The sequence below is a fragment of the Podarcis melisellensis genome, assembly GCF_964234715.1.
Source record: "Podarcis melisellensis genome assembly, chromosome: 14".
In the NCBI taxonomy this organism is placed as follows: domain Eukaryota; kingdom Metazoa; phylum Chordata; class Lepidosauria; order Squamata; family Lacertidae; genus Podarcis; species Podarcis melisellensis.
Genome location: NC_138546.1, coordinates 13408442 through 13431166, shown reverse-complemented (window position 1 = coordinate 13431166; position 22725 = coordinate 13408442). Strand labels below are relative to the sequence as shown.

Below are 22725 nucleotides of genomic sequence, written 5' to 3'. Positions count from 1 at the left end.
TTCAGCCAGGCAAAAACTCTTGAGGATTTGCAGTAGGGCTGGCACTGGGTGTGGCCTGGGGAGAGAGACCCAGATAGTTTAGGCTGGGGGGCTGCATTCAGCACAGCAGCATAGCAACCCCCTGCCACCCAGAATCCAACCCGAACAAACAGCCACACTAAAGACGCCCGTGCCGCCCTACGATCCCCAAATGCCCTATGCGGATCACCACCACTACGGTGCCCTGTGCGGATCCCCTGGCTACCTACACTACTGGGCCTGCAGTTCTCTACCCCTGTTGCAAGCAATGCCCACCTTTGGCTCTGGTTCTTTCTGCCATTGGCCCCAGCTCCATTCCCCGTTGGCTGCGACCCCAGTTGACTTTTCTCCTGGGTCAAGAGCCCTACATAAGAAAAATGTTCCCAGGCCTGGCAGAGGTGGATAAACCACAATGGGATCATTGTAGGAAGGGATCTATATTACCTATCTATGGGATGCATCTATCCAAACCTCATTTGTTGTTAATAATAATAATAATAGTAATAATAATAATACCTCTGACATGTGTTACAAGGCGACATACAAATTATAATGAAAGCACAAAAGCTAGCAGAACTAAAAACAATACAAAACAGGCACCTGTGGCAGGGGCCTGTTCATTCCACTGGGAAAGCTTGCTGGCTGTTGCTCTGACATTGTCTCATTTTTGCGTCATCTTCTGTCTTGTAGAGGAAAAGGACAAGATTCATTGCCTTGGATTTCCTAACTGAATGGCTATACAAGTAAGTTACTTAAGCTTTGAAATATTAAACCAGGGGCAGCCAACCTGGTTCTATCCAGATTTTGCTGGAGTACAGCTTTAAAGAGCTCCAGCCAACCTGGTAAAAAGTCAAGGACAGAATCCAACAAAATCTGGAGGGCACCATGTTGGCCATCTCCATATTAAATGTTCCTGATTTTCCCCCTGTTTGTGAACCATTTTGAGACCCATGTGTTTGATTTCCTTTTCTAACGGTGCCTTTTTAACCTCATGGCGGCCCGATCAGCCACAACCCAAAGAGGAAAGACGAACCGTTTGTTGAGTTCTTCGAGATCCCTTTTGTGAAGGAGTGGCTAAAGGACCAGTAAGTATAATCCAGGAATCAAATACAGTATGCCTGCCCCCCTCCCCCCTTCCCGCCTGCTCATCTTGCCCCCTATCTGGCAAACCTCAGGATAGAGCTCAGTCAAATTGTCCCCTTTTCAATTGCCTTTATTATTCATGTGTAACAAAGACTCTCTGACATGCATGCTAATTTGGTAGCCACCTTGTTCCAAGGCATTTTTGTCCGTGGTTAATTTGCACAGAAATTGAAAGGGAGAATGCTGAAGGATTCATTATTCCTGAACCCGGAGAGGAGGGGTCTTTAAATTGCCTGCTATTGTTCTGATTATTGTTATACGAATGTACAAATATTGTTTACTGGCGCAACAGTTTGACAACACATCTTTTTTTGTGGGGGGTATTCTGTTGATTCAAAGGGTTCCTTCAGAGTGGGGCCAAATGAGTTTCCACTGTAGCACTTTTGCAAGTATGAATAGGATAAGCAAGACTACCTAAATGGGTGATGGCATGTGAATCGGGCGGCAGTGTCACCAATGTGTTTGCCGCCCTGGGCTCCTTTGGGAGGAATAGCGGGATATCATTTTAAGGAACAAACATGTAAATAAATAAGGTGGTCCCTCCAGTAAATTAATAGAAGGAGATTGAGGTGCTTCAGAAACACTGGATGTGTGGGGAGTGGTAATAGGAGGAGTGTTGCATACTATTAAGCTATTCTAGAGCCTAGCTCAAAGTCACCTGCCACTTTGCAAGTGTATGAAAGGAAATAGCCTTCATTTCTGCATTTGTGTGGTTTCCTGTGCCATCTGCCCACGGCCAGCTGGCACATGGGCATTTGACTGGGGTTACAAGAGCGCTTCAGTTTGTTTGCATTATGAAGTACCTCAAAACATCCTCTTGTCGAGCTTTTCATCCTCCGCTATTGACCCTTGGAATTCTCAAAAGTTTCTCAGGGGTTTAACTCCTGCTTCTGTCTATCTGTCTGTCGATCCATCCGCTGGCTTCTTTGTTCTACTAATAAATTGCAGAATTGCACATAGCATTTTTTCTCTGGAGGCTAACATGCATGCCAAGTGTATGTGGAACAACATTCCCTCCCCCCTCCCCACTTTTCTCCTTTTCATATTCTAATTGACCTAAGTCTGCTAGTCTCAGCTGCCTTTACAGTTGACATCACTCAGTTCTCAGCTGGCCCTATAGGGCTAATTTAGCAGGGGTGACTGCTTTCTTTCTCTCTCCACAAAGCTCTGTGCTTCTACAGGCTTTGCAATGTTTCAAGCGGCCTGCCCCGGCCCCGGTTTTCACCATAAGCATTTATTTTGAGCGTCCCCCTGCTCCGTGCCCGGCTACACTGCTCTCATCTTAGCTAGAGCTCGAGGAGAGGGATGGCTTTTGAGCAACGGAGAGAATTGCTCTTCTCCATAGCGTTTCAAAGAAATGGCGGGAGGAGAGTTTGTGTGAAAAAGCAGCTGGGCCGTCTGTAAAGGAGACGTCCGCATTCATGGAACAGCTTGTTTGGAAGATGCTGGAGTGTTGGAAAATATGGGATAGATGAAAGAGAAGACTTAATTGCACAGTGCGTAGTTAAAACTATGGGATTTGCTCCCCCGGGAAGTACTGGTGGCCCTCAGTGTGGTTTGCCACTGTAAAAACAGGATGTTGAACTAGATGTGCCTTTTGCCTTATCTATCAGGGTTGTTCTTATGCTCTTACATTCACGCATTTGTGTTTCTTCGCTAAACTGTGTGCTGTATTGTAAGGAAACATTGCAGCTGAGCTTGGGCTATCAAGCTACTCAGAAGGGAGTCTGAACCACAGCACAGTGAAGGGGAGGCCCGAACACCTGAAGAGAGGCCAAAGTGAGATATAAGGAAGTTATTTGGAAAACTTTGAAAATACCTGCCCTTTCTTCGGTGAGCTCAGAGGGTATAGATAGTTCTTTCCTCATTCTATCCTTTCAAGTACCCTGTGAGGTTGTCTGGCCTGACCACTGGTGCCTGACCCAAGGCCTGCCATTTTGCTGAGCATCTCACATTTCAGAAAGCGCAGATTAGGTCGGTTCACTGTTCTTTGTGAACTGAATTGTGTTTCTCCCCCATCGCTAGCCTGAAGCAGCTGCCTCACACTGCCTAATGGTAGGGCTGGCCCTGAGGCCATTTCACCACCAGAGATCTGATCATGGGCCTTCAAATAACAGAGAAGCCAAAAGGAAGCAGACAGGGATTCTGGGGAATTCCATCAAATGGAAAAGGAGTGGGAAATGACAATAGTTGCTTATTTGTCCAATATCCAGGACAGAAATCAGTCAGGCAAACGCAATCAGTAGTCACTGTTGTTGTTGCTTTCAGTCCGCAATTGATATGTAATTGATTAGGTTTTTTGGCCATTACATTTGCATCTCACATTCTTTGCATTGAAACAAATGGCATGGAACAACATAATGACAGCATAACTTACGCACTTTATGTAATCAATTACACAGCTTACATAATTCTCCATAGCAGAAAGTGAGATGGCTAAAGTACTTTTTGGCGTAAGATGAACTGCAGTGGAATGGAAGCACTGCTGTGTGTGATGAGTACAGGGTGGGATGGGAAATGATGTCTTCTCACATCCTTTGAGACAAAGTCTCTTCCCCTTTGCCTTGTTCTTCACATCTCTCGTCTGTTCTTGCCACCTCCTCCCCCCCTTGGCGAGCACAGTTTTTGTTTCCCAGCTGAATGAACAAGCTGTGAATCTATTGCTTTCGGTGACCACTTTGGTTACATGTTATTTTCCACTTCCCTGCCTAGTGTCTGTTTCCAATTTCATGACTTAAAAAAATTACACACACACACAAAACATAAAGCCATTTTAGGCACACACACCCCATGTCAGTAAAACACTTAGCAGATCCTCTCTTCCACCATGCTGGAAATAACAACAGGAAGACATTGCTTCCTGCATTTGAAGCCTGTGTAAAAATCCAGATGAGCTCCTTCAACCACCATTCCCAACATCCACCCCCCACTCCTCCTCCTGCATCACCCTGTATCAGAAGAGATGCTGCATGCAGCAAACTTCCTCTCTTTCTAAATACGCTGGAACAAGAATCACTGCAGGGGCTGAACTATTAGATTGTCAGACACAGTGAATGTCAAAATCTGCCCAGCACGTTTGGCCTAGATTAACGCCTGTGTTCTCCATGTGCGAATCCATACTCCAGCAAAAAAGAGAAAGAACCAACTATTCCATTCTGAAATGAGTTGACTGAAGCCGTCATTTTTATTTATTTTTTGGAAAAGGCACAACAGAATTAAACACTGTAAGAATTGCTGTGCTTCATTGGGCCAACAGTCTGCCTTGGCCAGGGATGGGGAAACTGGTGGCCCTCCCAGTTGTTGTTTGGCTCCAACCCCATCAGCCATTGCTGGCACATCCAGTAGTCAGGTATGATGGGAGTTGTAGTCCGACAGCTTCTGGGAGGGTCACAGGTATCTCATTATGGTGTTCTGCCTTTGGAAGAGGTTGCCCATATGCTGCGGGGAAGCTCAGAAGCTGGGCAAGATGGTGATCTCCATCCCAGTTGTTTGCCCCCAATGTACAGTGGTACCTCGGGTTACAGACGCTTCAGGTTACAGACGCTTCAGGTTACAGACTCTTCTAACCCAGAAATAGTACCTCGGGTTAAGAACTTTACCTCAGGATGAGAACAGAAATTGCACGGTCAGCACAGCAGCAGCGGGAGGCCCCATTAGCCAAAGTGGTACCTCAGGTTAAGAACAGTTTCAGGTTAAGAACGGACCTGCAGAACGAATTAAGTTCTTAACCCGAGGTACCACTGTACTGTCTCTAAATATGGAGTTCCATTTTGCAGTTAGAAGCAGGGTCTGCAGCAAAATGTTGCAGTGTGGAGTGCTCCTATTCAGGGTGCCAGCCAGACATGTCCATTCCTCCTCCTCCTCAGTAATCAGTATTCTGTGCCTACTCTCAGTCCTCATTTGGCTGTTTTTAGAGTTCCGCCCTCGGCTTTTATAGATTCCTTCCTGAAATTTTCTGCCCTTCTGTTCATCTTTTGGTTCCTCCATGTCTACTGATACCCCAGAGCCCTCATGCCTCCTTCCCAGAGCTGGGCACCTCCTTACCTGCCTTGGGGAAGGCCCATCTGAGGGCAGGGAAGGGGATGCCAAATTTTGGCCTCGCGCAGGGTGCCATAGTACCCAAGTCCGCCACTGCTCTTGTGCCTCTCCAAATGCATCTCCTGAGGGACAGTGACTTGGGCTGCGGCAGATGAAGTGGCAGTTGATGGAAACCAGGGATCTCCAATGGGAAAAGTCTTCACACAACTTTCCAGGTCTGCTATGGAGCAGCAAGGCTCAAGCCTCCTAGTTCCTATACTTGTAAGCTCTCTTGATGGAGCAAAGGGAAAGTCAGCTGGAACCTGCTGCCAAATTCCTTGCTTCAAGCCATATGCATAGTTTGTGTGGCACCATCACCCCAACTCTTTTTGACTCCAGGACAGGAGCCATTGTAATCATAGAGTGGAAATAAGTGAAAATATATAAGTGTGTGCTGACTTCAGAGGTCCATGTAACTAACCTGCCAAACCAAGGATCAACTTTAGGAACCACATTGGTGGTACAACGTTGGACTATTGAGCTGAGATAGCATCGTCTTGCCCAACCCGGCTTTATATGCTAGTCAAACCTTCGCCAACCTGCTGCCCTCCTGATCTTTTCAATGACAACTCCCAGCAGCCCCAGCCAGCATGGCCACTGGGATCAAGAGATTTCAAATAGAAGAAGATAGAAGGCTCCCTGCACACTGACATCAAGTTAACATTGATTTATGCACTGCAAATTTGGACAGATCATCGAGGATCCTCCCTGGCGCCCTTTCAGATATAGTGTTTGACCCACCCTATCTCAAAGTGGTGTGGAGTTTGCTGGACAACAGAGAACGATGTGTGAAAATCTGCTTGGGGGCATATTTCAAAAACTGTCAGATCTCGATGACTTCAGATTTCAACCACATACATTAACGGGGAGAATTTCATCAGCCTCTGCCTTAAAAGAAAACAGGCATTTCATGGGTTAATCCATTACTTATTGCTGACAGTGTTCATATGCAGCATTGGAGACCAAGTGACATAAATTAGCATCTCATCTTAGACCCAAGAGTAGTTATTTCCTTCTGGGTGATGGTGATGGTAAATAAATAGCCCTTAATTACTTCTTCGCCTGTGCTTCCATTTTGGTATTTAGATGGGAGCACATACAAAAGCTTTAAATGTAAGGTAACCTCCTTCCTCAATGTGCTACAGCTGCCCCTTGCTGCAGCCTGCCCTATAATAGCAGTATCCACTTCCAGCAAGCAGCCATTTATCTCCTCATGCAGAAGTGGGAAGTACCATACAGAACAGTCCCTTTTTTCTTTCCTTGGAAAGTCCTATTTCTATGGCTAATAGCTGTCTTAAGTCAGCAAATTTTGGTGTTTGTGGCACCAACTTCCTTCGCTTGAAAGCAGGGACTTTGGGGAGTTCCATCAGAAATGGGAGCAGAAATTGCTGCAATTCACATGTTCATCTGAGGTCAGCAACAGAAATTGTTGTGCAAGTGAAGACAAGTGGTATTGGTTGTCTTTTTCTTTTTTTCCAGTCCGCAACGTTCAACACATAATTGCATTATTTTCTGCATTGTTTTTATTCTGTTGATATTGTTTATTTATTATCAATTTATATCTTGCCCTTCTTCCTGCAGAAACTGAGAGCAGCAAACACATCAATAATACCGTATTTTTCGCCCTATAGGACACACTTTTTCCCTTCCAAAAATGAAGGGGAAATGTGTGTGCGTCCAATGGGGCGAATGCAGGCTTTCGCTGAAGCCTGGAGAGCGAGAGGGGTCGGTGCGCACCGACCCCTCTTGCTCTCCAGGCTTCAGGAAGCTATCTCCCCAGCCCAGCAAGCTCCGGGAGCGATGGTGAAGTTGCGCGCAACCTCGCCATTGCTCTTGAACCCATTCTAGGGGCTGGGGTCGGGGGAAGCTCGTTACATTAGTTTGGGTCAGAGAGAGAGAGAGATGAATAACGTAGATTTTAGCGTAAACTGATCTGTAGCAGAATGGAAACAGCGCTGATTACTTGTGGCAGTCAGGACAGAATGAAAGTTGCTTCTCCCTACATCCCCGCTTGTTTGCCAGCAGTTCTCTTCCTTTCTTGCCTTTTAATAACACATGAGTCACATGTCTGGGATTGCAGGAGGGATGTGGACAAAAAATAGCCATCCCTCTGGGCTCTGACGGAGGACACTTCTAATGCAAATAAGGATAATCTGTAATATAGGATCATAGGAGTATAGAATTGGAATTTGTTGGTTTTTTTTACGGTGGTAGTTCAAATCGTGAATTTACTAAGTCACACCTTGTATTAAAGTACTGGGAAGCTATGCTATTTCTGAGCCGAAATCTTCCTTGTACAAGCAAAGTGTTTATGTTTCAGATGTTGTGTATAGATTGGCGTTCACAGGATAGCTGTTAATTTCAAAATCAACGGAGTTGTCAGCTCTGATTCGTCTTGGAGTGTCACAGCTGTCTCCTGCCACAAATAACTTTTCCCCTCTCCCCCAGTTCACTCTTGATGGGCTATTGCCTCTGCTCATATTCTATTTTTATTTGACCTGAAGCCAATTACTAATACTCCTGGAGACAAAAATGGACCTGGCATGCCTTCTGCTCCCGGCCTGCTGAAATGATTGATATCTCTAGGAGACTTCCCCCCTCCACCCCCTGAATATTGAGCCCTCCCTCCACCTTTGCCTTGATTTATACATTGCCTTTTCTACTTTAGTCCTGGATCAGTTCTCTGACAGCTCCTCATGATTTAAAAATGAAGCCTGTGGAGCTGGGGCCAGAGCTAATTTTCCAAGGTTAGGAAGGGGGATCTTGTGTTTCCCTGAAAGAGGATATAAACGTTTGTAATAAATGAAGGAGAGAGCCACTGTCAGAGGGCTTCAATGGGGTGCTGGCGGACTTTTTGAGGACATAAAAGGGGGCACTTTGGAAAACCGTATGAAGCACTGGGAAGCATGATTGTTGTTTATATCCTGGTATTCTAGGTGTGGGGAACCTTTGGTGCTCCAGATGTTGCTGAACTATAACTCCCATCAGCCCCATCAAGCATGGGCAATGTCCAGGGATGATGGGAGTTGTAGTTCAGCAACATCTTGAGAGCCTACACTATTCCGTGTCACATAAGGTTGGTTAAAAATATGACTTACCGTATTTTTCCATGTATAAGACTATATTTTTTCCTAAATTTTTGAAGTTTAAAATAAGGGGTCGTCTTATACACGGATAGTGCATAGTGCATTTTCTTAATTTTGAGTTTTAAAAAATAGGATTCGGTCATCTTATACATGGAAAAATACGGTAATATATCCATGATTTTCTGCCCTTCTGTTCATCTTTTAGTTCCTCCAAGTCTACTGAGACCCCAGAACCCTCATGCCTCCTTCCCAGAGCTGGGCACTTTCTTACCTGCCTTGGGCGAGGCCTGCCTGAGGGCAGGGAAGGGGATGCCAAATTTTGGCCTCGCACAGGGTGCCATAGTACCCAAGTCCGCCACTGCTCTTGTGCCTCTCCAAATACATCTCCTGAGGGACAGTGACTTGGGCTGCTGCAGATGAAGTGGCAGTTGATGGAAATCAGGGATCTCCAATGGGAAAAGTCTTCACACAGCGTTCCAGGTCTGCTATGGAGCAGCAAGGCTCAAGCCTCCTGGTTCCTGTTCTTGTAAGCTCCTTTGATGGAGCAGAGGGAAAGTCTGCTGGAACCTGCTGCCAAATTCCTTGCTTCTTGTGAACATCACACTTTTCATGCATAGGCTGTTCTCACTGGGCCATGTCAGAGCTTCATTGCCTCCATGACCATGACAACTGTGGGGCTGTCTTCAGTTTGCAAGACAGTTGGAGGATAGACATTGGTTGCCTCTGTAATTTGTTGTGACAGCTCCAGATGAGGTTGAGCACACTGTCCAGTCTTGGGATCAGTTCAGCTTTTGAGGCCTGAGGACGTCGTCATGCTGCTTGCAGCTATCTGATCTACCACATGCCCTCTCAACACTTGCCTTTCATGACTAGTTTGAAAATGTCCAGGGGGCCGTTGGTTGCCTTGGTGGGTCCTAGGTCTACTAAACACATTTTTGGATGAGAGGCTGGGGCTTGTGGCACTTAAAGAGGCAATAGGGTGTCCACTCCTTGAAAAAGCCCTCCATGGATTTGGAGGATTAGGATAACTACTAAAGGTAAAGGACTGCTGGACAGTCAAGTCCAGTCAAAGGTGACTATGGGGTGTGTGGTGCTCATCTCGCTTTCAGGCCAAGAGAGCCAGTGTTTGTCCATAGACAGTTTTCCAGGTCATGTGGCCAGCATGACTAAACCACTTCTGGCGCAATGGAACTCTGTGACAGAAACCAGAGTGCATGGAAATGCTGTTTACCTTCCCACCGCAGCGGTACCTATTTATCTACTTGCACTGGTGTGCTTTAAGATTGCTAGGTTGGCAGGAGCTGGGACAAAGCAACAGGAGCTCACCATCATCGTGCAGATTTGAACCACCGTCCTTCAAATCAGCAAGCCCAAGAGGCTCAGTGGTTTAGACCACAGTGCCACCCACATCCCTACAGGATAACTACTGCCTGGTCACAAATACCCCTTTCTGAGTATGGTGCTTGAGAGGATGGCAAATCCATTCCAGTTCGAGTTCAGTCCTGGGTATGGGACTGAATTGGCCTTGGTTTTCTTAATGGATGACTTTTATTGGCTGGACTGACTTGGTTAGTTTGTATTGAAAGGCAGTGGTTCCACTCCTACCTACGGGATCATTCTGAGAGATGTGGCATTAGTGACTATACCTCAGCCACATGTCTGTTATATTTTGAGGTGCCACAAGGAGCCATCTTGTCCCCATTTCCCATTTCCCAGTTCCATTTTCCATCTATTTGAAACCACCATGAGCAGTCATTAGGAGACTTGGATTCTGATGTCGTTAGTTTGACAGTGACCTTCCTTTTACCCAAGGTGTGATTTTGATTTTTTAAAAAAACAACAACACACATTTGCTTCAGTCCTAGGCCACCAATTCCGCTGTCCCTACTGTTAACGGAGGAAGAAGCAGGCAACATAATTCAATCATTCTGGAGAGGTTATCGGGTAAGAGTCATCTATAATTATTTTGTTTGATGTTGAATCTGTGCGACTGCGGAGGCCCTGGGGAAAACCCCTTACATAAATTCTAAGTAGCAGGTGCTATAAATAGCCACGAAGACCCTGATGGTTGGCTTGTGTTTGCATAGAAGCTGTCTTGTGCTGGCGATCTTTTCGTGGGGAGAAGGAGGGGGCAAGCTGCTGTGCTGTGCTTTTATAAATAAATAAATAAAGATTAACCCGAAACAAAGAAGTTCAGAGATGAAATGGGCTTCATCAGGGTGTGAAAAGCTTCCTTGCTCTAACTTCCTTTTTTTTTATGGTCCCTTTTTTCTGGTGGCAAGAAGACGTCTGGAAAAAATCCCCAAGTCTCATGTCTGAGCATGTGAATCAGCGCAGAGGAGGGCAGAGGAGGGAGGGATCCACTGAGGCAAGAGAAAAGACATAAATGAAGGAACAGGATGCTGAGCTGTTTGGGAGGAAAAAATAAAAAGGGGCGAAGAAGAAGGATTATAGGCCTATGTACGGGGTGTGCTCAGGTTTGCCTTGATGCCAAAATAGTGGCTTTATGGGTCCCTGACGTTGCTTAACTCTAGTAGAGCACTAGTGACCAGGTTGAGGAGGGATGAGAGAGCTGTTGAGACACAAAATAAATGTCTGTCTTTGTGGAAAAGGAGGCAGGAGCGCTTGGGGGAATGGCCTGGGGCAGGCCCTTGAGCAGCAAGCACCACCTTATCTCTGAGGTCTTGCCGCTTGGAGGGTCCGTTGCTGTTCTTTGAGGTGAGGTAACAATGTGGGAGCCCCATGTGTCCCTCTGCCACAAAAGCAGCCCCTCACCTCCACATTTCTCTCTCCTCAAAAGGTGGTGAGTGGTAGGCTCCTTGTGAAGCAACAAAAACATGCTCCCACTTTTGCAGAGACAACTCTCCCGCCCCTCCTCGGCCTGCATGCAGAAGCTGTTTGTATTTTTTAAGTAACGTTTCATGGTTAATCTTAAAAAATTATGTTTACTTTCTTTGTTTGATGGGTCAAAATAATGCTCTTTAGGATTATGTGCACGATAAATGTCCACCTTAAAAATATTCCCTGTGTTCACAGCCTAATGGTATGTGCTGTGCATGCCTACGAAAAGGCTAGATGGGGAACAAACTAAGGAAAACTAGAAACTAACTAGGAGCATAGGCTTCCTCATGCCACATGTTCAAGATATGTGTTTGGTTTGTGAGGCATTTCTAAAATTAATGTGCACATAATATATCTTCAGTGACATTGCCGTGCATCTTGAGGTACTCATCTGGAGAAAAAAAGCCAGAGAAGTCATAAGAATATTTCATTATCTGTCCATTTTTGTATTCAGTGGTTCTTGCTCTGCTGTGTAGCTCTGTGATCCTCTCCACAGGATCAGCTCATTATGGAGTCATTTTGGTAAGCTACCTGTAGTCAGATATGACTGAATCTGGGCTCTTTTATCTGAAAGCAGCTCTACATTGACCAGGCTCTGATACAGGTTATCTTTAATATTTCTTCTTATGAGCAATAACAATGCTACTGTCAAATGTGCATTGCATTAATTATATTAGGAAGTTTCAGCTGCCTGCTGAGGGCTTTTTTGGCACAATTCTTTCCTGATAAATTTGCTCAGATTCAATCCAACCTGGCTCTGAGAGATGGGAAGCTGTGTCACAGGCTTTAGGAGTAGTCACTTGTAGCAGCTGCATGGATTGGTTTCAGCCTAGTGTCCCTCAAAGTTGTGAACAATGTTGGATCCATAGGTTTTCCTAGGAAAGAGACATTTGGATCCAAGCTGTAGTCCTTGACTCCTAGACTTGGAAGGGGCCTTTGAAGAACCATCTGCAACCATCTTTCCAAAGTTGTCTTCAGAATTGTCTCCAGATGATTTGTTCTACAACTCCCACTGACTATCGGCCATGCTGGCTGAGACAGATGGGAGATGGGAGCACACCAGGTTGAGGAAGGCTGTACCAGTTTTTCTCTGACTTATTTCCCATCTTGGCAAGTTGGTGTGATCTCGTTGGGCCACCGGCAGAAATGGTGAATGCCAAATTTGGGGGAGAGCATTCTCTGCTTACTTTTTAAAAAGCCAACTTAGTGTATAGTTGAATTTAGGCATCTTCTCATCCCTTTGTAGAAAAGGTTACCAAGGTTGTAATAGCAGAGGCACATTTAGATTGTTTTCAGATCAGGATTCCAACCTGGCTATGAGACTGAGAGGGCTTTGGAAGTCCTGGTGGGTGATCTAAGTCTAAAGGTTCAGAACAGCCCATGAAATAAGCAAGGAAATTTGTGCAGGTTGTCAAGCCCAAGACGAAGTGTCCGTGCACCGAAGCAGATCTGTACAACTTTGATCTACTGACCGAAAGACAGCTTAATAGGCATGCACGATAGCCCACCTGAGGTTCCCTGGAACAGTTTTACTGCCTGCTAAGGGCAGGGTGGACATGTTTTCATGAGGGACTTGTGGACTTCCTGGAAACATGACACTGGACTAGTAGGTCTCTGATTGGGCCCTTCATTTTGCTGCTCTTTTGGTCAAAGGAAAGTATGTGGAGTTACTATGTAGACTTAAAGGTGATGGGGAAATAATTCTGCATGTACTCTCTTTATCTTTTTAGACCAGGAGAAATTGCATGCGTGCCACTGTTTCCCTTGCAGGAAAGAGCTACTCATCTGGGCTATGTTACATGCGCATCCACAGAAATATTTTTTGGCGAGGGGAAAATAACACTCCAGACAAATGACTTTGCTGCTACCTCTTGTTTTGTGTTGACACACTTACTCCCAAACAGCAGCTACACTGAAATGCTGGATACCATTATGTTTTCTGTTGAGGAACAATAATTTCTCCATCAGGGAAGACCAGCAGAAAAGCAATCCAAAAGTCTAGATAATGGGTGTTTCACTCTAGCCTTATTGGCTAGATCTTCTTTCCTAAGTATTAGTCATTGCGGTTACTTCATGCACTGGCTAAAAAACAGTGCTTGCTGCTGCTGTTGCTTTCAGTCCAGAAATGATACGTAATTGATTGCATTCCTCCTACCCCATTTACATTTGGGTTTCGTTTGCATTGGAATGAATGGGGCGGAATAACTGAATGGCAATGTCATTTTGCCACAGTGGGCAGCGAGATGACAAATGTAGTTTTTGGCGGAAGACAAACTGCAGCAACGCTGAAACAACATTGCATCAAATACGGGGCAGAACAAAAAATGATGCCTTTTTACATTAGTAATTAATAATAATAATAATCATCATCATTCTTCAAGGTCCGCTGTGAACCTGAGGTTCAAGAATTACGCCAGTGGCAGAAACACTTGAGGGAGACAAAGAACATTATTAAACGTGTGCGAGAATTCTGGGCCAAGCAAGAGAAAAAAGGTAACTTTATCCCCCCCACCCAACAGGATGTAAATGGTACAGCTGGAACATTTAGTTAAATGACCAGTTATACTGTGGTTCGCCGAAGCATCCTTTTGTTCAAGCACTAGACATGGGCAACACTGCCGGTTAGGTTTTTCTCATTTCTCCAGTCTTCAGTTCTGTAGCTTTCCAAATAATAATAGCATCAATATCCTTTTTTAAAAAAATAGGAAAAGAAAGGAAGTAAATCAATTGCCACACATTTTCAGTTGAAACTTCATGAAGGTTTTCGAAGCAGAACTACTGAACAATTTAGAGATGTGAGTGATCTGGTTAGTAGATGGATCCTGAGATGCATAGAAGTCTGTCTCAGGTGAATCAGGTTGGCCTTGCCCGAAAGCACGAATTTGCTTGAAAGTGCAAACAGTGACTTTCTCCACCATCCCTGGAGGAGACTCTACTTGGGCTCAAGACAGGGTGCTAAATAATATGTAGCATGTGCTAAAAATAAGATTTCGCTCGGCAGTGCTTGTCAGTTCGGTGCTCTTAACATACATGATGCCTTTTGCTTTTATGACAACATCATTGTATATTGTTGCCATCTTGGTACCCGTGATTGTAAATCCCTCCCAAGAGGAATCTCCCCACAAGTGGCAAGCCTTTTGAACTGGTGGCATTTATAGGAGGACCAATGTAACAAATAGTGTTGTTTGGTCTTGTTTGAAAGGTCTGGAAAACGTAAGGTATGGAATAATTCCTAAATCGGGATTCGCACACCCACCCACCACCCCAATTTAAAAATAAAATGCAGAACCCTTAAGGGATCTCTGCAATGCAATATAAAGGTGCAACACTGATGGGACAGAACAGAAACGAGCCAACACATGTTGTACAGTGAAGACATTTTGCCTTTTTTATTTTTGAGAAGCATCCCAAAGCTTTACGCATCCATTGTGTGCACAGCACATTGTGATGACATTCTGTCCAATACAATGGATATCTCTGTGTTTGCACTTTGCTGCAAAGACAACTGGTTCTCTATCCCAAGTGTAGCAGTTCTGGCTCACAATCTATTGGTTTTTTTTTTGTTCTTCCAGAAGTTATTATAGTGATAGATGAGGATGATGCCTTGGGGGCAAATGACCTTTGCCACCCCCCACCCCCAACTCCAATTTGCTTCTTCACCCTTCTTCATTTTCAAGGGAGGAATGAACAATAAAACCGCAATGAAGTTATTGGTTCTTTGGGGGAAGGTTAAAAACCTTATTCCTTTTAAAAGCTGTTAATATTATTATTATTGATAGCATGTATTGCTATTTCATCGGGCTTGGAAGGATCATTCTCTTGTAGCTGGTAGGATAGCTTTTGGCATGTGCTTAGTTGGTTTGGCTTTGGTGCCCACAACAGTTTTTCTGGTTTGCAAATGTGTTCACAAGCCTAAAAAGAGTAGCAATCCCTGTTTCAGCATTCTATCTGATTGTGGGAATTTTCGTTTGTTTGCCCTAACAAACAGCAGTTGCTCAGCCAGCAGCAAGGCATGATTTAAGGCTGGCTAGTGGCCAGGATTTATTAGGTCCAGAGTGGCCCTCAATATATTAGTGTTCTAGAGTGATAATTTCAAGCATTCAGGAAGGATACAAAATAACCATAGAAACACACATACAGACTGATTAATTTCAGAATTAATATATGAAGTTATAGGAAAGGGGGTGGAAGTCTTTGTGCCTGGCTCTGAATAGCGGCTGCTGTTTTCAAAATACAAATGTGGCTTTGTTTGGGGCAAAATGTTTGAACAAACAATTTTGTTGCCATGTGATAAACACCAAAGAGGAAGGGCTATCAAATTCTCTAGTCTTCGGTCTGCCAAGTGATTGCGAGAAGAATCTCGAAGGATGACAGTTATTATTCCAAATACATTTGGTCAAAGTGTGTATGAAATAAATAAGATGATTCTCAAAGAAATGGGGAGATGCCTTTCTACACCTCCTCCTCCTCCTTTCAGTGTTGCACTAATAAAATTAAAGCCACATTGGTATTTTGAAAACAGCAGCCTCTGGAGGAGGAGGTGGTGGAGGAAGAGGAAATGTCAGAAGCTATAGAGGCAATGGGGTTTGGTGAGCAGGAGGAGGCTGGGGCAGAGAGCCGTCCAAGCTCAGAGGCAGCAGAGGTAGCTGGAGGGGAGTGGGGCTAGGAGACATAGAGACAGGTTTTTGAAGAATCCAGGGAGTCTCCTCCTGCCTAGTCTCCTAGAGCAAATCCTGAAATGAGCAAATCAGAGATTGTTTGTGCGCAGACGCAGTCTTGGAAAAAACCCTGGAGAGGAGGGGACTTAGGCAGCTGTGGGAAGGTGGGGGTCTTCAGTCCTCACAATTGCCTCATTGCGGCAAGACCTATTGGGAATAGTTGCTGGGATTTCTAGGCCTGCACTGTTTTGGTTGCTTTGCATAAAGAGTTAACTTCACTGACACCATGTTTTTATTGCTGATCTACGCTTGACTCCTGCTCCTGACAGGCCCTCCTGTTAGTATGACCGGTACTAGCATTGTTATCATTTTAGTGCAAAGGGTTCGTTTTTTTCATCTGCACTCCTGTTGTTGTTTGGACTTTAGCTACCTCTTATTTATTCCGATATGGGGCTTTGTTGCTTTATGATTTTATTTTACAGTTTGCTTATATTACCTGTTGCCCGCCATATATTCTTGCACTACACCTCCCATCTCCCCTGGCCCCTGGCTATGCTGGCTGGGGCTGATGGGAGCTGGAGTCCAGCAACATCAGAGGTTCCCCACCCCTGACACAGAGAAAGGGTAGGTTATAAATACTTGAGGTATACCAGCACCGTTTTGTGGATTTCACAGAAATCTTGAACTGCTTTCCAAACAAAAGCACAGCACTGCAAGTTCGAGGAGCATGCGGCGTTTGCATCGAGTGCTTTCCAAATGCCAGGGATGGTTGGAACACTTGATCGTGGCAGTGACAGCTGAGAATGTGGCGGCAGGAGTCATGCGACCCTAGGGAGGCAGATCCTGATGCCGTAGTCCACACCCACCACCAGGGAGTCTTTGAAATGCCAAACCCACTGCAGGATTATTTCGCGCTCGGAAAATCAGAAAGGAAACAGCAGTCACGATGGTGGGTAGAATGAAAGGGGATGCTTTGGGTCAGCTGGATCAAACTTCCTGCTAAAGCTATATACACTAATGGAGTTGCATTAATGATCTTGGTGACTGCAATACTGGCTCCTTCTGGCTAGTTCACAGATGTATTTACCAGTCACTGCAGAGGTCTGTCTGGAGCTATATTCCTTCTCTTTGCATGTTGCTTTATTCTCATTCAGGTGATGAACATTGGACTGTAGGCTAAAGATGGGAATCTTGTGGCACTCCAGACCACAACCCTTACTATTACTCATGCTGGCTGAGGATGATGGGAGAGAGTTGGAGTACAGCTGCATCTCAAGGGCCTCAGGCTTCCCATCTATGCGCTGCTTTGCATGGTTTGAGGCTGGAGATAGGGCAACTCACACTATTAGAACCTCCCACCCACCAAAAAATGTCATGGAAAGGGCTGGCATTGGGGCTGGCACCAGGTTTATGGGGGGCCATGCCCCAAGGCTGAACTGAATTGTGTAGCTTAATGAACCATTTGTAAAGTTGCAATGAACATGCTTTGTGTGCGGAAGGTCCTTGGCTGAATCCCTGGCATCTCCAAGCAGGACTGGAGGAAAATACTGCACAAAACTCTGCTGCCATTTGGTGTAGTAGACAATATTGAGATAGTTGGAGCAACTCTCACTTGGTATTTGGTAGTTTCCTAATTTTCTCCAGGCTGCAGTTGTTTTTCTGTAATTGCTCTAGTCATCAACCATGCTGGTACTCTGAGGTGTTCACAATTCCATCTTTGCACAAGGATTGCATGTCTAACAGTCTGAGACTATATAATAATAATAATAATAGTAATAATAATAATAATAATAATAATAATAATAATAATTTTTATTTATATCCCGCCCTCCCCAGCCGAAGCCGGGCTCAGGGCGGCTAACAACAATCAAATAATCAAACAGTCAAATAATCACACATTCTAAAAATATTTCATTATAACCAGTAGCTAAAGGGGGAGCTGAGAAGCTTTCCATAGATGGAAATTTTAGAAGTGTCCTAATCTGCCCAAAGAGCACTCTCATTCTAAGATGCTATATGAGCATCCCCAACTCCCTCTTGTAACAACCATTTTCATCCATGACTTTGCCTAGATTTTGCACTAGACTGTACATTGTGCTTACTGCTGTTTTAGAACTCAAATCATGAGCGTTCATACCATCATGGAAACAATTGTTTAGAGCCAGTTTTCTGGTTTTCATTTCTGTCTGGCCAAGGCTCCCCACTCTAGCCTACCAAAGGTTGTAAACAATGGTTTATCAGTTCAGACACTGCATCCTACTGCAGTTAGAACGAACCCTTGAAACCCTTCAAAGCTCTGGTTTCTGATTTTGGTTTGCTTTACCAAAGTATGTTGTTCTCTTGTTTGTGCCAAAACACAGTTAAGCTTCTTTAACCATGATTTGGCGTGATGTCTAGAGTGAGCCACTGCACACTGCCTGTTCTCATTCCAGAGATTATTGTTCAGTCAGCCAAGGGTATACCAATGCCAGTCAATGTTTGAGTTTCCAGAAAGCATTACTAGTTATTCCCTTACTATTGGATGCTTCCTGTGCACAGACGCATGCCTCTGAGATTTCTGAATACTTTTGGGGAACATCTTGGCTTTATAATTAAGGTTTAGTTACTCCCTTATCATTACATAGGGCTCTTAGGGCCTGTTCTCATTTCAGCTGCTCATCTGGGGATGGTTTAAAAAAGAGATTCCTTATGATTGGATCTTATCTGTTTGATTGAATTCTGGATTCATTTGTTCTCTGCATAGAGCAGTGACAAACCTGCTCCTATTGCTTGCATTTGTTTGAACTTTTGTGCCCCAGATCTTTCTTCAGAGGATATACAGCAAAAAAAATGTGTTTCTTAGTCAGAATTGCCCATATCTGCTAGGAGAAATATGCAGTAAGACATTGATGAATTTTCATGGGGACTTAAAAAAAGCAAACTAACGTGGAAAGCTGGAGAATTGAATTTAAGATTGGAAAAATGAGAAATAGAAATGGACAGATTCACCCATCCTGGGGCGGGGTGGGGGGCATCAATAGTTTCTCCAATATCACATGAACTGAATGAACATTATCAATGCAGACTGTGGAGACTTTCCCAGCAGCAGCATTGCATAGCTAAAGGAATCTGGGTGACTTTGAAGACCAGACTCTCTTGTTCCATCTAGACAGGCAGCAGCTCCTGTTTCATGCTGATGCTGTTTTGGGCATTTCATTAATCAGCTGGAGCGACTGTCGGATTCTATATCTCTTTTACCTTGAGCCCCTGTGCTCAGTTGCCTTTCTAAAAAGGAAGTTTCGTTCCTTTGCAAGGTTGTTCTACTGCTGGCTGTGCAAATTCCCATTCACTATTTGTTTCAAATGTTTGCATTGGGTAAGTTCTCCCATCCCTCACCCTCTTCCTTGGCTTTTTCTAAAAGTTGAGGTAGTGTTGAAGTAAACCTTGACTTGCCCATGATATTGTTGTCTTGCACTGATTGTTTTGATTCAAGCTGCAATCGTGTACACTGACCTGGGAGTTCCTTCTATTTCCAATGTTCAGGCTGCGAGTGCCATTCCTTTTATATAGCCAAAACAACACCACCCCATGCGCAAGAGGGAGGTGTCTACAGGGAACCCTAAGGTTTGCAAAAGTACAACAAATATATTGGGAGAAGAACCCCTAAGTTTGAGTGGGTGTGTGGGAAACCCCAAAGTAGACGGTGTTGTGAGACAGGGAATGGAGAAAGGGGAATGGAATCCCCCCAGTTCATACTAATTTCTGAGCAAACCTGCATAGATTGCTTGCATTTATATCCTACCCTTTTCCATCCTGGCTGAGGCTGATGGGAGTTGGACTCTAATAGCATCTGGAGGTCCCCCTGATATAAAACATGACTATTGCAAGCAGCACTTGCATTTAGGACCTGCTTTAAAAGGGATGTTGAGGTTGACGGCCTGTATTTTAGCCTCGATGTTCCTTAAAATGGTCATGTTTCAACACTGCTGGAGGGTTGCACCGCACATGTACACACACACACTTACAGATGTGGACGTGTAGCAGGGAGTCCTGCTGGCGTGGGCCCAACTGTGACCATGTGGAGATCTCTGGATGCCTGGTTGGCGACTGATATCTCCACCTGGCTGGCCCCTCAAGCTTTCTTAAGCAGGTAAGCAGAAGGGCTTATTCATTGCATTTATATCCCATGTGTATGGTTCACCCCACTCCACAGTTAATCCCTATGGCGACACCGTGAGGTAGGTTACGAGGCTGCGACTGGTCCAAAGTCACCCAGTGAGATTCATGACTGAGTGGGGTTTTGAACCCTGATCTCCCAGGTCCTAGTTTGACACTCTTTTTTAAAAAATAATTTTTATTAACTGGCCAATCACATCAAATTAAATCACGTCACATAAATTCCGAATTACAAAGCCAAATTTTGAATTTTGTTGGGGGATCCATACTTCAAGATCTAGCCACTACACCACCCTGGCTTCTTAGAGCTCTTCTGCTATAGGGCAGCTATATAAATTAAGTAGGTAAATAAATATGGGGAAAGTTTGTTCATTGAAGCTTGGATTTGTTTTATTCTGGATTGTTTTATTTGATGTTTTAATGTGTTGTTAAACAGTTTGAGATTTTTTTCTCCAAAATAGAAATTGGTATAGAAATGAAATGAATAATAACAATAATAATAAAGCCCACGGGGAGGGGTGCATAGACACACTGTTGTGGCCACCATAGCCCAGGTTTAAGGTGCCATTTGGCAATTAGATTATACTGAGTTTCTAACACTACCCTCCAGGCCTCTGGATCAGGCCCTCAAGACTCCCCTGCCAAGGCCATACCCTTCACTGGTCCTGTTTTGCACTCTTGAGTGTTTTTGGCTGGCTGGACCCTGCCCTTGAACTCCCAGAATGCCTCGTTTGTCTCGATGGAGGATGCAGAGAGGCACGCAGGTGGGTGTGGAAAGACATCCGTTGCTCTGCCCACTTTTCCCCTGGCCTCGCCTACTGCTGACATGCGGCCCTCAGGAAGTTACTCTGATGGAAATGTGGACCTTGGGTGGAAGCTGGTTCATCCCTGGGTGGGAAGGGAGACAGGGTTGCTAGACCAGGGACAGGACGAAGTAGGCGGTATTATTGAAAAGGGAGGTATTTCACACATCGGCTTGAATGAACCAGCCCATTCTTCGGCCTAGGCTTCTAGTATTTTCCACTGCAACCCTCCCAGGCCATGCAAATGCGAGTAGGAGGCTGGGCTTCTGATTTGCAATTATGATACAGGGCTTTTGTTCATTTACCATTGTTGACTCTGGCAGGCAAGACCAACTGTGGCCCTTTTGTCTGATGGAGCTGCCCAGCTGGTGCACTGCTCTTGAATCACATAAATTAACATTTATTTATTTTTTTGTTTAGAGTTGCAATGCACAAGAAATGGTTTTTATTGATGCTTCTCTTGTCCCTTAAAATAATAGACCACACAAGTCCTTAATATAAATGTTGCTGTGACGTTTATTTCCTTCCTCCGTAAATAATGTGAGAGGTAACCTACAGTTCCCGGGATTCTTTAGGGCAGGGGTGGCCAACTTTCAAGACACTGTGATCTACTCACAGAGTTAAAAACGGGCAGTGATCTACCCCACTGATCTACCAGTGCTCTACCACAGACGTTGAGTGCTTTAAATATGTGTACATAGCAACTTTTGTGGGGAATCTGAAGGCAGATCTGCTGGGCCCTAGTCTTGACACTCTGTCGACACATCTATTAACCAGTCTGGAGTTTGAGACAAAGTTCTGCATTTTAAAAAATCCTTTTGCTTGCAGTGGGAACCAAGCTGGAAGACTCAGTACAGCCCAGCCCAGTTCGCTCAAAACAGGCAGTGGTGGAAATCTTGCCGGAGCCAGAAGTCACCACGGTCACAGAGAAAGAGGAAGAAAATCAAACCCTTCCAGTCTTGACAGATGAGAATCCACAAATGGTGCAGATCAGCTGGGCATCCACGCGTGATTTAGCTCTGCAGTGATACTACTTTTCATACTAATTTAAAAGCCCCAAATCGTCACCATCAGCTGCTGATTAAGGGAGCAGGACTCAGCGAAGTGTCTTCCACTGTAACCAAATGGTGTTTGGGGTCAGCTTGGGGACTAAAATCCCTCCGGCACTTTTCAAAGAAGAACACTGTGTAAGACAGCCTGATTTACAGCCGACCTCAATGCCACAGGCCTTTAATCTAAACTGATCTTGGTCCCATCAACTTCAGTGTGATTGAAGATTGGTTCGTTCTAAGTATTCTGGTTTGAATGTAGGCTGTAAATCAGGCGGACCAGGGAGATACAGGCACTGGCTGTTGTTCCGATTGAGGTAGTGGCATAAACAGTCACGAGGTGTTTATGTACAGGGAGAAACCCAGCTAGATCAGAGTGGTTGCTTCTATCCCCACTTGTGATTAGAGACAGGAGACCATACTAGAGGATGGGGATGTTGGACGTACCATAGCCCAGTTAGCACAGCCAATGGTCCAGAAGGATGGGATTGCAGTACAGCAGCTGGAGGGGCTCACAGGCTTTCCACCCCAAGTCAGAATCATCCCCATCCTGGTAACTTAATGCTGGTTGCAGGGAGGAATATCACTCCAGCTTTTAATAATTATTTCACCTTAGCTAATCAATAAAATTATGCAAGCAATCCAAGGAAGCGTTCCCTCCCCAAACTGCCTCATTAAGAGGCTGCCATTGTCCCAGGTGTTGGACTACAACTCCCATCACTCCTGATCACACTGAAGGGAGTTGTAATCCACAACATGCAGAAGGCACCATGTTGGCTGTTGCTGCTGTGGCGCTACCACCCTGTTCGAATGGCATGACCAGCTGAGAAGTCATTGGAAGCCCCTCAAGAGATCTAGCCAGAACCCCATTAACACCTGTGCCAATGGAACGGGA

The 22725-nt window shown here is 44.8% G+C and overlaps 1 protein-coding gene and 1 long non-coding RNA gene across 5 annotated transcripts in view; one reads left to right on the top strand and one right to left on the bottom strand.

Annotated features, from left to right (window-relative positions):
- The window catches only part of IQCK (IQ motif containing K), a 31467-nt gene extending 9297 nt beyond the window's left edge, over positions 1–22170 (top strand). For 2 of the 4 annotated variants that reach the window (XM_081888907.1, XM_081888908.1), the window contains exons 5-9: positions 709–761; positions 1026–1103; positions 10184–10268; positions 13547–13658; positions 21610–22170. In XM_081888907.1, coding sequence (XP_081745033.1) covers positions 709–761; positions 1026–1103; positions 10184–10268; positions 13547–13658; positions 21610–21809 — 528 coding nt within the window. In that variant the 3' untranslated portion in view covers positions 21810–22170. The remainder of the gene's footprint in view (positions 1–708; positions 762–1025; positions 1104–10183; positions 10269–13546; positions 13659–21609) is intronic. The other 2 variants (XM_081888909.1, XM_081888910.1) reach the window with 2 other exon arrangements.
- LOC309357033 lies at positions 5891–9230 on the bottom strand. Its single transcript, XR_014163014.1, has 2 exons — positions 8596–9230; positions 5891–6126 (listed from the first exon to the last, which is right to left on the bottom strand). It is a non-coding gene; the product is annotated as an uncharacterized lncRNA (long non-coding RNA).
- Positions 22171–22725: the final 555 nt, after the last annotated feature.